Source organism: Scomber scombrus, chromosome 6 (assembly GCF_963691925.1).
Source record: "Scomber scombrus chromosome 6, fScoSco1.1, whole genome shotgun sequence".
NCBI lineage: Eukaryota > Metazoa > Chordata > Actinopteri > Scombriformes > Scombridae > Scomber > Scomber scombrus.
In genome coordinates, this window is record NC_084975.1 from 15,691,209 (window position 1) to 15,708,556 (window position 17,348).

Here is a 17,348-nt window from a genome sequence, read left to right on the forward strand (position 1 = left end):
ATATTATGGGATACTATGGAAAATATTTAGGGTGATTTGTGTTTTAACAGATGTTATTCAGGTGTTGTTTCCCCAAATTTCTGATGTGATGTGCACCATTTAACCTTTCTGCAGCATTCTGATCTGATGTGATGTCACCAGGAACAGCCAATCACAGCAGTTTTTGAATAATGCTTGGTACAAACATCCAGTGTTCATTTGAGCTGGATGTGAAAATCTAATCTTAAAAAAACGTTGGCGGAAAATTGTCCAACATGCATAAAACATTTATACAGTATTCATTCACCAATTTGTTACAATAATAAGAAAAGGCTCTTTATATTCAACACTCTTAAACTCACTGAGCTCAAAAGCTAAAAGAAATAGTCTAGTTTCTCTAGACTGTGATTGTTTTTAAATGTAATTGTTTAACTGATTTTACATTTTTATCGCTTATGTGATTCTTGTAAATATTGGCAGTTTTAGTGATTTTTTAAAAAGTTTGAGTATATTTAGTCTCCTCTAAGAAAATCTAAAGCTGAATGAAAAAACCCAAAAAACAAGAAAACACAAAAGAACATCTAAAGTGTAGTGTTAACTAGAATAAATAAAATTGCTTTTAATATTCTCTTTTTCTGTTGTTAATTACTTCTGATAGTTGGGACACGTGTGAAAAAGTGCACCTGCCATTTTAACAAGTTTAAATAAAGTTTATACAAATGGCAGGCTAGTAAATCATACATTATTCTAGCTAGTTTACTGTCCAGTTGACCGATATTTCTGTAACACGCCTACACAGCAGTAAAAATGTCTGCAGTGGTCACTTATTTAACTCAGGCCATTTAATGAAATACATGCTAGGAAAGCTACTATAATCAAATATAAAGTTTTTAAATTTGTGCTCAAGTGAGACAAATATTACACCAAACCAGTGATTAGTACACCCAGAAAAGTCACAAGATGTCTATCAAGTTCTTACAAGCTTATGATTTCAATAAACCTCCATTATGAATGCAGTTACTGTCTTAAAAAATTGGCTTTACCTTATCGAAATCCTTATCCTGATTTTAGTGTCCCTCTATATCAGGTTTCAGGCTGGAACTCAGCATGTGCACTGAACCCAAACACAGATTGTTTAGTGCTTGTCAACTTCACTATGACAACGTTACCATGGAGACAGCTCTCTGATAGGCTTTATGTGTTGTGTATGAATGTGAGTTTGAACAGTGCAGGCCAGGTGAAGGAATTTGGAAATGGGAATACATGATACACATTTTGCAGAGCAGACAGTGTAAATGTTTTATTAGATATGAAAAGCTACAACAGTCCACAGGATCATACTTTGCCTTAATTGTTTGGATTTCATTTCCTAATACTAAGGTAGCCAATTTCAGACATCGAAAAAAAATACAACATAAAATACTTTTTGCAGCACTACATGCTTTGTTGTGGATGCAAGGTTACATTCAGCTTTATGTATACGGAGGTAGGAGTTTTAGGAATCAATCATCTTTGTCTGGTGTTGACATACAATATTATCTTTGTACGAACTGTTCATAAGTAATAAATGTCTGAACATGATAGGTATGCAGATTCTGTACTTCTCAAGACATGTTTGACCATTTTATGCTTCTGTGTTGGTGATTCTTATTTTCATGCATTTATTGCACCTTAGTAGGTGAACATACAAGCAAAAATGAAACAAACACAACAACTTAGTGGTGGAGAGAGCAGTTAAAAGTTAACCAGAGACACTCAGCTCAGGCTGAACGAGAAGGAAAGAGTCACAGTTTGTTTAAAATCTTTCTAGTTAGTCATTTATTTGATATATCTAAAAAAATATAGAGACACGTTTTTTAAAGGAGAAGAAATAATCAGGTTGTAACAGAAGCCAAATATTGCCCAAAAAAGTAAACACAAAGTCCTTATAGGCCTTTTTCACAGCAGACACTTTGACTTGTGAATGTAGGAAAAGCACAATAACATTGTTAATGACATTAATAATGGCTCCATTCTGTTTAAGTATCCCATTAAGCCATGACAGTGTGACAGTGAGCCAACAAACCAAAGCAGCTAAACAGAATTTACCCATGTAATTTACTCCTGTGCTTTTCCTACATTATTACAATTATTGAGTTTCTCCATAATCAGGTGCCCAAAATGAAATAGCTCCAATTTTGAAAAAAAAAATTGCTCTGTTAGTTGTTATTCTAATATGGACTCTGCTTTTCAAACATTAATGCTGCAGGTCCTCCTGAGGTATCTGTAGTCATTGACAGTTTCTCTCAAAGTGGCCTTCAGGATCTTCATTAAAGCTGCAAGGCGTCCCATTTCCTCATGGGGTCGCTGTTGAATTAAAGAAAGACAGTCACTCAACTCAACATTACACCCTCATATGTGTCTAAGGGAGAAGGTACTTCAACATTTTTCTTACCCGTGTAAGTGCTCGCATCAGTCGCAGCAGCAGTGCATCCTCTCTGTGTGGACACAGGCTGGTCACTGTACTCACACAGCTCAGCAGACAATAAATGGTGTGTCTCTGTGACTGTAATAGTGTACACATTGTTTTAAATCTCTGCCAAGGAGGTTCAGTGCAAATATTTCTTAAGAAGAATATTCAGGAAACAAATATGATTTATATCTGTTGTTTTACCTTCTTGAGCACACTTAGATATTTCCTGTTGCTTGCTCCACAGCTCAACCTTTCTATATCGTCTGCACTCAGGACCGGCTCCTGAACAAGGTTGGAGGAAACAGACAGATAAGTCTGAGATGTGAGACCACAGTATGGAGAATAAAAACTTTAAAACGTCAAGGTGTATTTTTTACAACACAGTCCCATGACACATTGGGATTGCTGTGATCCCACTAACCCTTAGCTTCTCCAGCCAGGTCCATAACAGACAACTGAGAACTTCAGGGTCTGACTCTGTGACCACCAGAGCCCAGCCACAGTCGCTACTGTTCAGTTCCTCCTGTTGACGACAAGTGAAAATATTAGTTCAGTGGCTTTAGACTTTAAAATCAAAGCGATGAGTTCTGATGTAGAAACCTGTTTCACACAGGGGTGAGTTTTTTACCTGCAGCAGCGCCGACCTCTGCAGAACGGTTTCTCCTGGAGGACCTTGGTCTGCCATCGCCTTGGCAACAACACGAGCCCCCGAGGTTGGGCCTGGATTGTGTGGATTTCTGCACAACTGTTTATGACAGAGATCAAAATGTTTCAAAGCATTCACACTACAGCTTTTGTCATCATCTGTAGAAATCATATTTACCTCAAGGTTGGAGTTGTGTTTGGGGAGTGCCTTTTTAGCTGTGCACATAGACTTCTTAGCACAGATGTTGCTTGTGTTCATACCAGATATTGGGATATTGAGAGCATTAGATTCTTTTTTGGAGATCCACTCTGATGAAAATGCTGCAAGGACCGGACTAACTGGCCTCATATCAGGTTTTATTGGATCCTGTATGCACCAGTGTCGCTCATTTCCAAGTGCAGGGGTGAGAGATGAACTCTCCAGATCCTTCAGTGAGAAAAGGCAAGAAAGTGACAAAAGTGTCTGAAGTCTACAGAACACTTTACATACAGTTTGTGAACCCTTTAGAATGTTCTGTATTTCTGCATAAATATGACTGAAAATCTGATCAGGTAGTCCTAGTCCTAAAACTACATCTTACAATCTTACATATTTGTATATTTGTGTGAAAACAAAAGTATGTGACCCCTTGCTTTCAATAACTGGTGTGACTCTCTTTTGCAGAAATAACTTCAACCAAATGTTTAAGGTAACTGTTTATCAGCCCTGCACATCGGCTTGGAGAAATTTTAGCCCTTTCCTCCTCACAGAACCGTCTCAACTCAGGGATGTTTGTGGGCGTCTTGGCATGACCTGCCCACTTCAGGTCCTTGCACAGTTCCAAAACATTAACTTTCTTCTGCTCTAACAATTCTTTGGTAGAGCAGCTTGTGTGTTTATGGTCATTGTCTTATTTCATGACAAAGTTTCTGTTGAGCTACTGTTCACAGACTGACACCATGACATTTTCCTGTAGAATTTGCTGGTACAACTAAGAACTCAATGCTCCATCAAATACTTCTATTACTATGTTTCACGGATGAAATGAGGTTCTTATGTTTGAATGCAGTGTTTGCTCATCGCCCAAACAAAACACTTCTCATTCTAGCCGAAAAGTTCGATTTTGGTCTCATCCATACGGTGGCCCTGAAGGGCAAACGACGACAACAAAAAGAAAAACACAACGACACACAAAAAAACACAACGACATTAACAAAAACACAACAACAAAAAGAAAAACACAGCAACATTAACAAAAACACAACAACAAAAAGGAAATATACATGCTGAATATATATAGCCTATATATATGATGGCCAGAGAATGTTAAGAAATGTTGAGTGAAATATAAAGTGATACCGTTCTAACAGATTCATCTCGGAATGAAAGCACATCCAAGTGAGCCCTGAATACATCTCCAGACATAAGGCATTGCGAATTAATTCTGCCTCGATATCTATCGGATTGCAAAGAAACGGACAACCCATGTCTGGCAGCTTGCTTCAGGTGGGAGGAGACAGGTAGAAACTCAGGGTTTCTTATAGAAAACCTGCCAGCGAGCAGGTTAAGTTCACAGAGTCAGTTACCATGGTGACTGACTCTGAGTTTCAGTTACCTCTCTTTCTGAAACAGATAACACAGAGTTTCCCTCATGTCAGGGTTAACTTACTCTGAATTTTCACATAACCCGCTTTCTGGAATACCCCCCTGGACTATTATACGTCTTGCTCTTTATGTGACCGTTGTTGTTTGACCACTCCTGGGGAAGGTAACAACGGTGTTGGATGTCATTTCTACACAATTCCAAACTCTTTAGAAATGTTTTTTGTAACCCTTTCCAGCCAGGTGAGTATCAGCAACTCTTCTTTTAAAGTCCTCAGGTCCTGGCTCCTCCTTTGTTGGAGCCATGACACTTTCCCACAAACTTGTGCTGTGAAGACTTTGATAGTGAAGACCTAGCTGTCTCTTCTTTAAATAAGGCAGGGCCTCAGATTCATACTCGATTATCATTTCATTGATTGAAACACCTGATTCTAAAACAAATGAATTGATGATAGTATGAGGTAGGTCGTATTTATGCAAAAATAGAGCAAATTCTAAAGGTTTCACAAACCTGCAATCAGCTTTGTAATTCTGAATGCATACATGAATTTGACTTTATTTACTGTGATCTTGCTGAGGTCGGAGTCACTGTAGCTGCGTTTGTCCAGCAGCACATCTCTCTTCCTCTCTAAGAATCCTAGTGGCTCGTCCCAGGAGGACACTGACCCTGAGCTTACCCACGAGCCCCTATGACCTTCCCTCAGCAAGGGCAAGTACTGTTTGGACACCAGGGTCTCCCTCAGTGTCCTGCTCAGGGTCCTCAGTACCGACCTCTTCTCAAGCTCAGCATATACCTCTGGAGGTACAGGGAGACCCAGGGCTAAGCAGGAGAGACGCATACACAGAAGGTACACCACCTAATGGGATGGTCAAGAGGAGGTGAGAAGGTGTCTCTGCTGTTCTACAGTGCAGTCAAATATATTCATGTCACAGATGAGTAGTGTAGTGATCAAGTCCCTACCTTGGGTATTTGTCTGAGGGTGCGTGCCTCCTGGCCATGCAGCAGGAGTGCCTGTCGGTTTAAGTAGTGCTGCAGCGTGAAAGGGGCTCCATGCCGCAGGCTGAGGTCTGGGTACTGGACTAGCTGTGTACCAAGCAGGCGAGCAAAGTCAAACACCTGGCTGATCTGTGCTCGGGTTTGGATAGATCGTGGCCGTTTAATCCGCACATAGTGGACAGCCTCACTCGGACTGATACGCAGGGTGTAGACTAAGTAACAGGCTATCAGGACACCTGTTGATTAGACAGAGCAAAACATGCAGACACACTGAATGCACATTAAACCATTACATTTGCACAAGCTGACACGCAGTGCATGCATGAACAATAGACATGACATAATGGTGAATTTAATCCTACCTGTCCTGCCTAGGCCTGCATGGCAGTGCACGGCCACTCTTCCTTCCTTCACAGCAAAGGCCAAAACCTTCACCTCATCAATTATTCCAGAGAGGGATGTCACACCAAAATCTGGCATCCCAAAGTTGTAAAAGTAAACTGCAAATATAAACATACAGTGATCAGATGGATTAACTGTGTTTGTGGGCTTTTTTGTGATCTATAAACCCAGTACACAGTATATTATCCAACTCATAATTAGTTGCTGCTGCACTGGCACAAACCACAACTGTCTCTTATAATAATCAGTCACCACAAACTCTGCTGTTTCTATTAATACACACATCCCTCTCTGTGATTGGTATACATTTAACATGGGTAGACTCAATAGTTTTAAGATCTCACCGTCGTTGTCCATGAAGATCTGTGGGGAGTATGTGAAGCCACTTTCAGGGTCTAGGGGAGGTCCACAGTGAGCATGCTCGCCTGGGATTTGCATGTTAATGATTGATTTGATGTTCAACCTAGAAAAAAGTCACATCATGAAGACAAGGGGTGACATTGCAGTAGTGCTCAAAAGTAATACTTATTAATCATTTCCATGATTGGAGGAACATGTTTAATTAAAAACCATAAATGTCAGATGTCTTGTCCTCATTGTATTCAATAGCAGAACCAGTAATTTTGTATTTTTCTTACACATTTCTTATGTAGATTTGATTCTCACTTTAAAGAAATCATAGCAATATTCTATCAACACATGTATGCAGGAGCTTGCACAATAAGGGTCCCTCATAGATTCATGCCTTGTCTGAAGATTCAGCACTAATACATTATGCAGATATGAACATTGATACCTTTGAAATTGGTCTATGATGTTGTACTTCTCAATTAGATGAGTGGAGGGTCGTGTCATGGCAATTATGTCATCTGTCACCCTGGGAAGTTCATAGTAAGTAGTCAACTTCTTTTGATAGATCACATAACACAGCATATCTATTAGACTACAGTCAAAAAAAGTTTCACCAGGAAGAGTAAAGGCCTCGGATAATTTGTTGGTTTGCTTTCCAACACTCTGGAGCTTCATAGCGACAGTCTTTTCCTCCACAGGCCAGCAGACAGAGGAGCTTGGGTGGGATTGCCTTCACCAGGTTCTCCCTGGCCTGGGAGTAGGAGGGCCGAGGTACTGATAGGTGTGGGGCCACGGTCGGCATCATCCTGCACCAGGAACAAACCCCCAAAACCAGGCCGAGATATTACACTGTAGATGTGAAGGATTATACCCCATCTGGCAGCCTTGTTACCTTCTTTTAATGCTGAAGTTAATAAAGCACTGCATGCTACTGTATAAAGCTCTTTGACAAGGATACAGCTCGTTAAACTGAAAGTTTTTACATGGATTTGGCATATTGTCCAATCGTCTCAATACTAAAGTTAAGACAGCTTCTGCTTCAGTTGTATTTATTCTACATGAACAGCAGAAAATAAATACATTAGTCATGAGTAATAGGGTTGCACAAGACGATAAACCCATTAACCAAAACAACCAATAAAAGACTGCAAAACGAACCCAAAATACAATAAAAAGCCAATTTTAGTCAATCAGCCAATCAAATTTAAGACTTACCTTTCTGATTATTTTGGACAGTGAAGTCATAAATCCCATTAATGTATTTTCAGAAACAAAGCCTGCAGAATACACATGCTGCTCAATGCTGTCCCACCCTGCAGATACACACACACAAAAGTGTGCGCTGACCCAGCTTCACTAATCCTGATTAGCTGTCATAAATACATTAGAACAGACATTCACACATCGTGGCAAGCCAATTATATAATGCTTATACCTTACAAACACTGAGTAAGTATGGCCTAATTATCAGGCACCAGCAAAGGCTCCATATGAGATTTTATTTACATTGTGATGCATTCTTTATCTCACTACTGTTATCAAGTTACAACAGGGTTCATCTTTATCTGAAAGCACAAAGTAATTAACTGTGGGTAAGGTGTACATGTACCCTGGCCACAGATGAAAACACACCAGCATTTTGTCTACCCTCACCACTTTCACCAACTTCATAAATCTTAACTACTACATTTTTACTATAAAGTATTCATCTTTAGGACCCTGCATGACAGAAAACTGCATCATATCATGGACGCATTGATTTGTGCTGTTTGAAATGTTTGTTGATTGCTTCATGTCTGCAGGCTTGGCTTTAAAGAAAGATATAGAATTACTGCATTATAAATCATTTTCTTTATTTTTCTCTTTTTATAGCTTTACAGCAATGGTCTTTTATAATTGTTTTCCACTTTTCTTGACTTATCTACATCTAATTTTTAGGCAGTCTATGAATAAACCCCTCTGGACATTTTATTTTTCCCTGCACACTGTATTGTTATTCTAAAGTGCCTTTTGTATGACAGTAAGTTGTGAAAATAAAGTCTAAATAAAATAGTGACTTTTCCTGTACCAAATGTAATGTCCTTTAATTAACCATGTCCTTTGAATTTTAACACAAGTACACAAAAACATCAATAATACTAACTGTATATGCTGTTTCTCATGAAAAGTTTGATAAATTTAAAGCGACCAGAACATGTGGCAAAATTACAACCATATAGATTAACATGTGCAGTGTGAACAAAAAACAACTTCAGTGCAAGTCCAATAGCCTCAATGCCTTGCTCAAAGGGTGGCAGTGAAGGGTATTTTACTGCTTACAGCTTGTTCGTTTACATAAACCTTTCATTATTCAAAATAGGCTTGCCTACCTGCTGCTATTTCCTTTTTTTACAAGTCTTACGTAGGTCTGTCTTAAGTCACGGGCCTAAGGAGAGTTGGTAACAAAACAGCCCACTTCCTCTTATCAGGCTCAGTTCCTCATTGAATGATACAGTTGAGGTTTTTTTTATTTTTACACAAAATCTGAAAATTAAGTATGTGCTGACTTGAACTTCTGTGAATATAGTAGGCAGAAAATATATCTAATATTTTTCAAGGGCTGAAGGTGTAAAAGACCAGGTGAGATGACAACTGCCCGTCCCGAAACATGAATGGAGTCCAAAACAATTATTACTTAACATAGGCTTTATTCAGAGCTTTGTTTTGCAAAATATTTTTAGCACATACAATTTTTAATTAGTGGCAGCTCCAGATTCTGTAAGCATATGCAGGAATGTAAAATAAGTTGATGAGCAGATATGTTTTTGTGTTTCAAGAAGGGGTAAAATAATTAGGTATATAATACAGTATTCACCTTCAAACAATACAGCAAACTCAGCAATAAGCACTGCCAAATCAAAGACAAAAAACAACAACAAAAAAACATGCAACTTCACTGTGTTGCACTGGCCCCATGTCAGCACTGAAGAGCTGCTTCCTTCCTTCTTGTAGGTTAAAAAAGAACTAAACTTTTTTTAATCAAATCATTTTTATGGTGGTTATTGGAAAAACAAAGGAGGGAGAGTTAGGAGAAATTCACAAATAATCAAACAGGATAATCTCCTGGCTGATAGTGAAGTCAAGTTGCATGAAGCAGTCACACTTCACTGTGGTTCTGCTGCACCACAGCAAACATTGCAGCACATTCTTATTGCATTATTTTGTCTTTCAAAAGAAAAAAAAGGTCACAAAAGTATCTGAAGAGGGCACATTGCCTAAGACTGAAATAAGAAAGGATTACTCTGATCTGTGTAAAGAGGTACCAGAAGGCACAAAGTTCCTTTTTGGATCCATTTAGTAGGAGGCCACTTGGTTCCACACTATTAACAAAATCTGTGAACTCACTGCAATCCTTATCCATCTCAGCCTAAAGGCCTTCACTGAAATGAGCTGGCATGAGATTGAGGACACAACAGTGAAGAATAAAAGGTACTGTCTGCAAGGGAGTTAAATATCCATGAGGGGTTATGGAGATGGACAGCTCACGGCAGCCTAGGGTTATATTATCATATCCCCCAACCCAGGCTCAAATGTAAGGCCAACAATTATGTGAGTGGTTGATTACTTCAAATGCTATTGAGACAGGAGTCAAGATGTGGAAAATCAACTCCTAGTACCCTATTCATTTCACCTCCATGAAATTTCCCTAATACACCATTCGCTCATCTATTTACTCAAAATGCAACTGAATGTGTAATTACAACTTGTTGCCAGGTAAGAGTTAGGTAACAAAAAGAGAAAATTAGAGACTATGCCAAGAGATAATACAGTATAGTATCAATAGTAAAAGAAAAAGTATGAGATATTCAAATTTCCCCAAAGATGATTACATGTCCACCAGCCTTTTCCTTTTTGTGAACATTGGTGCTGGAAGACCAAATGTTTCTGGATTGAATGTCTGTGCCTTCTCTCCTGTCCTGTGGTGCTCAGTCTCGCTCTCACTCTCTATCTCTCTCCCTCCCTCCCTCCCTCTCTCTCTCTCATCTGTCCAGTCAATCCATCTTTAGCTCTTGGACAGCTCTTTGGATAGCCAGTCAAGTCCTTCATAGAGCCCAGTGCCCTGGGTGGCGCAGGTTGACTCAATGTGCCACTGCGGGGTCAGAGATTACATGGTGTACATTAGCAGAAAATTAATACAACCCTATGCTTGCTTAATGATTTTAATCTTACTGCATGTTTAATTAGACTACTCACAGTTTTGTTGCGGAGGGCGTGTAGGCCGAGTTTGTCTGTGAGTTCGCTGACTGATAAGGCATTGGGCAGGTCCTGTTTGTTAGCAAACACCAGCAAAACAGCGTCTTTCAACTCATCCTCCAGCAACTAGATGGAGAGAAAAACAGAGATTAGGGCATCAGCTCCAAGACTTCATATTAGGACCAACAGACTACAGACAGATTTCTTTTTTGTCGTTTTCTTAACAAATTTACAGTGAGACTATTGCTTGATAGTCCTTAAATCAAATATTATAAATCAAATATATATAAACTCAATCAAATGGAGTTAGTATTTGTGCTGTATATATGCAAATAAACAAATAAAAAGACACCCAAAATAAGTTCATCTTCCTGAGCAATAAGTTCTAGGGCATCCTGGTGGCTTAGTGAGCTAGGTTGTTTAAGTTCCTCATTTCTTCCTGAGCATTAAGTAAAAAAAGCACAAAAAGTACAATGAAAACAAAAAAGTAATTTATAGTAAAACATAAAATCATAATGTATAATTTAAACAATTACTTTACAATTTAGACATTTGTTAAAATTTGTCACAAAAACGAAGTTTTTTCCTACCTAAGACTATTTCAGAGACTTACTAAGAAGTTGACCACACCTATTGAAACTTGAGGCACATGACGACTGTGGAAAAGCACAAACTCTGTCGTGACAATTAAGGGGATTTGTATCATCTATGCGCTCTCAAGAGTCAACATGATTACTCAATGTTTTAACAGTTCATGGGTTAACTGTGCAACGCACAAACAAAAAGATCCTGTTCAAAAGATTACCGACTCTTTCTGAATATACGGACAAGTTTATCACTGTGGGGTGTCATCCACTGTCGAGCCATCACTATGCTCCATGACACACACATGTCGTGAAGCACAGTGCAGAGGTAGTTTGAGGTGTAGTACTTCTTGCAACAATTTAAATTGTTGACTAAATCTGAAGACATAATGAGACTCTGCTGTTGTAACTAGTGTAGCAAAGGGAAAGGCATTCCACATTTGAGGAGCCAAGATCATAGCAGAACATTATTTTTTCTAAAGAATTTGCTTCGGAGGGCTGTGTTTAGCGTGTGTGGGTGCAATGAGGGGGGTGGGTCTGGGATGCTGGAGCACACTTGTTGAGCTTTCTCAGTGTCATGGATCCAATTCAAAGAAACACCAGTTATTGAGAAACTATTTATATATCTTAACATAACATTAAAATTGATGAAATATTCATGTTAATAGACAGAGGACTGCTCCTTCTGTTTTTACAGAAGGAGCAGTCCTCTGTCTATTTGCATGCAGCAGTCCTCTGTCTATGTGCATCCACAGCAAATTGTGAAACAGCTATTCTGTTTTTAGAAATGTATGTATCAAATTATGACATTCTCTGCAATTCTTCATAATACAATTCACACCATTAATGCATTATAGTCCCTTCTGAGCTCACCACGTTAAATACATACCATCTTTGAGAGCTCCTCTGCAGACTCAGCCACTCTTTCTCTGTCATTACTGTCCACCACAAAGATGAGGCCCTAGAGGGGGGGAAAAAGCAGTGTTTAAGTTATTTAATTCCACACTCCCTTAATTTAATTTTAATAAGTGAATGAATTTACAGGGACTGAGATATTATGAATGTATAAATTACAAAAACGTTGAGAAACTGCCAATTATTAAATATAATTTAAGATCCAACAAATCATAAATGGGTCCTGAGAAGAGCAATAATTACGAATTTGGGATGCAACAATACCCATTTTTATAGTCAACAATTAACAGGAAGAAGTGCAAAAATTATATCCATGAAATATATAATCATAATAATATACATGAAATAAGATAAAGTATATAGTTTTAAATATAAACATAACATCCATCTACTTTAACCAACAGCTTTGCAGCCAGAGAAGGAAGAAGGAAATCCTTTGTTGAATTTAATAGATTAAAAAGGAGTAAATGAGATACACGAAATAAAAACAAGTTCAGTGGAGTCTGTGACTGCTTTTCCACTTTTGTAGTCAATACGCTTGGATAGAAACAGACATACTACACTACACTACACACTAAGAAAATCCTTAATCAGAGTATGAAAAGTATTTAGATGAACCAGAACTCGTCATTAAAATGTAATGCACTTTTTAAAAAACTATACAACAGTAATAGAACTATTTAAGAGCTCCATACTACTGCTGCCCCACTACTGACTTCTGCAATTATGATACTACAAAAGGGGCTTTGCCTCAGTCACACTCATACCTGTGTGTTCTGGAAATAGTGTCTCCAGAGGGGTCTGATCTTGTCCTGGCCACCCACATCCCATACAGTGAAACTGATATTTTTAAATTCTACTGTCTCCACATTGAAACCTGTACAGGAGAAAGAAGGGGGATATATCTCAATGCAATGCTTAATACACAAAGCGCACATCTGACAATCAAAAAGGACCACAAAGACATTTTCAAATAACTTAGACTAGATAACAAGAAGATCTCTCACCAATGGTTGGGATGGTGGTCACAATTTCACCGAGCTTCAATTTGTACAAGATGGTCGTTTTTCCAGCAGCATCCAGCCCAACTACAGAGAAATACAGTTTGGTTAAAATCAATCATTAATATCAGGGGTTAGAAGTTAACAGCTATGAATAACAGCATGCTGTGAATTACACAGCAAGTATTGTCCTCTCATTATCAGACAGCACAGGACATGAAATAACAGACAGCACAAGACCCCTATACAATGAGCCGTTTTCAGCTATTACTATGAGGGTGTTGGGAGGGGTGTGTGTACAATTATAAATCCAAATAAAAGTCCAGGACAAATCAGGATACTACGTAGCAGTCCGGAAATGAGCCTGACAATCAACGTAACATTATGACACATGTGCAACGTCATAAGACGTGAATTGCTCAATAAGAAGTTAACCAAGATAACTCACAGCCAGTCGGAAAATTTACTGTATATTATAATATAAAGACAGTATTTTATTATTTATCAAAGAGCATGATGTCAATAGCATGTTATCCAAAAACAAGACAACGAATACGTTAAGGTAAACAATGTATATTGAAATGAAGTAGTAAAGTGACATTTTTGCCAACTAAGCTAGAGTCAGTTAGCTAAAAAAAAGAAAGTATTTACACGGTCAGCGGCACTAAACTTTATTTAGATAAAAGTTACTGTTTTTCGGGGGGATAAACTTGTTTTTAATTAATCCAGAAATATATTACCTTAGCTAACGCTTGGTGGAAAAACTAGTTTCCTTTTTTTCTCAAAACGACACTTTATAAAATGGCTTTTAGTTGTGTTTTAACTCCACGTCTGTCCCAATATTTGACATTTATATATATTTTTGTATTTTAACAAAGGCGCCTCTAAAACTAACGCTAGCTAACTCACGACTCCGTTACTCATGTAGCTAGCGTTAAAAATGGTGATGCTCACCAAACTCAAACCTTCGTCAAACACAACTTTCACTCACCCATCAAAATCCTCATCTGTTTTTTGCCAAACAGCCGACCGAAGATGGACGAGATGGTGAGCCCCATTATTATTCGAGGAGGTTTAACTGTGTATTAGTGGCACAGAGGCAGACGCAGAGTGAGATGGTTGTCCTGGTTTCACAGACTGCCACGTCCGGGCCAACGTGGAACACACGACGTCATCAGTTTGAAGAAACTTTATCAATAAAAACATGTGAAGCAAAAACGCTTTACTATCATCTTTTCATACACGTTTAAGTACACTTTGTCATAATTTCGTCCATAAACAGGAGACAGACCTATGTATTTTAATTTTAGAAATATATTATTTATATCCTGGTAGAACATGCTGCGACGCTGTGGTGCAGTATCCGTACTTTACCGGTGCACAACTCCTGCTCCGATACTTTATTATTCACTAAATGCTCTGTAAATAGGCAGTGTTGGGGAGTATAACTAGTTAAATGTAACGGCGTTACGTGATTTCATTACAAAATAAATGTAACTGTAATCCGTTACAGATTTTGCTCAGGAGGATGTTTTTTCCTAATTTTTCATGTTACTCAATATTTTAATATTTTGTTAAGTGGGTTAAATTATGATGGGGGCATATTTGGAGCAAACATAGTCTTAAATGGTGTCACAGTACCAATTAAGCCCATGCCAGACTTTTGACTTTTTTCATAAAATATCTTTATTTTATATTCCAAAATCTATATGAACTAGTGAATACGTTTTCAAATGAAAGCTACATCTTGCTTTATAAGAAATGATCTCTCTTATAAATCATGTCAGTATCCACGAAAAACACCTGAACTTAGATTTTGGTGGGTTTAATGGGTACACTTACCCTAACAGCTGAACATTCATTATGAAATTAGAAAAGTAATCAAAAAGTAATCAAATGTGATGTTACATTACTTTGATTAAGTAATTAAAATAGTTACATTAGCCTACTTATTACATTTTAAACAGGGTCACTAGTAATCTGTAACCTATTGTGTTTCCAAAGCAACCTTCCCAACCATGTAAATAGGCTAATTGTTAGAGTGCTGTAAATAACTGTTATGAATACTGAAATATTACTCACATCTTGATACTATATTTACATTTTTCTTTTTAACACTAATTAGTTGGATTTTTTTTTAACATGACTGTGTGAACAGCACAAGAACTCCAATGTGTGTGTGTCTACCTTGCACCTGTGCAAATGCCAAGTCTGTTAAATCTTGTGTAGAAAATGCAAGACCGATTCCTACCACCAGATGTCCTCCGTAACACAGTTTATCACTTGTGTCGTGAATTAACACCTTTTTGTTTGACGTGTACAGGTAAATTCAGTCACACCCTACAGTGCAAAGTGAGAGTGTGTATGCACAGTTTATAACACATTGCTTATGCTAATACATTCAAACAACAACAGGTAGTACATTTTTAGCATTGCAATGGGGCAAAATGGCATCTACATCTGTTGTTTTGGTAGGAAATTCGGGTGGAAATCCAAGCGGGACCGAGGTTCCGTTTCAATTTTGTTGTCTGCTTTAAGGGTGTTAATGGTAATCCCCGGGGGGAAATCGTTTTACTTTCAAACTATTGAAGTGATCATACCAACCACAATACCAACCCATATACCGTACACACACACACACACACACACACACACACACACACGCACACGCACACAAACACACGCACAGGCACACATTTACAGACATGCAGGCACACAAGCGGGCGGAGTGAAAACAACAACAGCACATGACCTGTAACTTCAAAAGGTGCACACTTTTGCGGAGGTGTGCTTTGATAAGAGTAGAGCACATCATAAGAGCCTCTTGTGGAGATAGGCTAATTCTGCCCAAACTGAGAGTGAGTTTTGGATAGACTGATTATTATTGAATCTTTACCATGGAGAATGGTACACGACGTGATCAGGTAGGCACTATTCTCAATACTTTTCTTTTCTGACTATGAATACATGAAATGAAAATGAAAACGTTTATTTACATGAAAACTGAGGAGGGAAGTGTTAGTTATACATTTCTGAAATCATGTTTGATTTTTTTTTCAGCTTTATCCTCTCTCTATTGTCTACTTAGTGTTTCTCACTCCAAGGTAATGTGCTTCCTCATACTTTCTCAACACACTTAATGTTCTGTAGCAGCTATGTCATTAATGTAGCTACACACTTCTCTGATTGTTGAAATGAGGTTTGCCAAACCAGCAAAGCAACATGCGACAAGAGGCAGACTTATGTTTTCTTCCAATGTTCATACATAGAGTTTGTCATCTGTTATTTTAATTGCCACCTGTGTTGCCAGCTGAAATGTCATTTTCAGCACTGTGTTGCAGCTTATTGGATAGAAACTTTGCAAACTTTAACAGCAAGCTACAGTGAATTCGTCAACCTTGCTCCATGTCTTTATTTATGAGACTCTCTCTTATTTTTATTTTCCTTGTGACAAATAAAGCAAAAGAGTCAGAGAAAGGACAAATTGGTTAATGAGTAAATGCAGGAAAACTGGTATCATTTTTGCTTCCATTTTCTATAGAGCCGCTAGGAGAGATAGGATTTTATAACAGCTTTTTATGCAGGTCTCACATGAGTCTGAGCTAAGTTGTCTTTCAGACCAGGAACCTTATCTCATCATCAAACACTAATCTTTGTAATAAAACTCTCTTGGCTCTTGTTTAGATTTGATGTGGCGCCAAACTATCATCAATTTGCAACTTCCTGTTAAGAATTCATTTTACTGTGAAATTTATACACATGGTGGAGAAATTGACAAAAACTAATACAGTGTTGCTATTATTTTGTACCAACCTCTATGATGTTATATAATACTTTGCATATTTATGATTAACTGCAGTGTGATTGGGAGTTTTTCTGTCCTGGTGGTTTCCATTGTGAAATGGAGGCATCTGACAACACAGGTGAGTCAGGTTGTTTATATATTTGTATATATATATATAAAGATAGATAGATAGATAGATAGATAGATAGATAGATAGATAGATAGATAGATAGATAGATAGATAGATAGATAGGTAGATAGATATAGATATTTCGTTGTTGGTGTAGCTCTGCACATGTCAGTGTCACATCTATGCAATTTGCTATAGTGGTTCAGTTACAAATCACGTTAAAAAAAAAATCACTGTTTACACTGAAGCAATATCTATTATGTGTGTGTATGTGTGGGTGTGCAGGTGCATCT

At 38.0% G+C, this 17,348-nt stretch overlaps 2 protein-coding genes and 1 long non-coding RNA gene across 3 annotated transcripts; 1 reads left to right on the top strand and 2 right to left on the bottom strand.

The window, feature by feature from the left end:
* Positions 1-2,208: 2,208 nt before the first annotated feature.
* zgc:77752 (uncharacterized protein LOC393862 homolog) lies at positions 2,209-7,213 on the bottom strand. Its single transcript, XM_062421488.1, has 12 exons — positions 7,023-7,213; positions 6,854-6,934; positions 6,402-6,520; positions 6,018-6,155; positions 5,620-5,891; positions 5,213-5,515; positions 3,255-3,503; positions 3,060-3,176; positions 2,853-2,954; positions 2,633-2,713; positions 2,414-2,524; positions 2,209-2,325 (listed from the first exon to the last, which is right to left on the bottom strand). The coding sequence occupies exons 1-12, from the start codon at positions 7,211-7,213 to the stop codon at positions 2,209-2,211; spliced, it is 1,881 nt and encodes a 626-aa protein (XP_062277472.1).
* A 1,862-nt stretch (positions 7,214-9,075) lies between these two features.
* On the bottom strand, positions 9,076-14,279 carry LOC133981524 (ADP-ribosylation factor 4-like). The gene is made up of 6 exons (XM_062420269.1): positions 14,133-14,279; positions 13,148-13,228; positions 12,908-13,017; positions 12,115-12,186; positions 10,642-10,767; positions 9,076-10,537 (listed from the first exon to the last, which is right to left on the bottom strand). The coding sequence occupies exons 1-6, from the start codon at positions 14,197-14,199 to the stop codon at positions 10,451-10,453; spliced, it is 543 nt and encodes a 180-aa protein (XP_062276253.1). The 5' UTR covers positions 14,200-14,279; the 3' UTR covers positions 9,076-10,450.
* A 1,648-nt stretch (positions 14,280-15,927) lies between these two features.
* LOC133981525 (uncharacterized) lies at positions 15,928-17,041 on the top strand. The gene is made up of 3 exons (XR_009925305.1): positions 15,928-16,065; positions 16,202-16,245; positions 17,001-17,041. It is a non-coding gene; the product is annotated as an uncharacterized LOC133981525 (long non-coding RNA).
* The last annotated feature ends 307 nt before the right edge of the window (positions 17,042-17,348 follow it).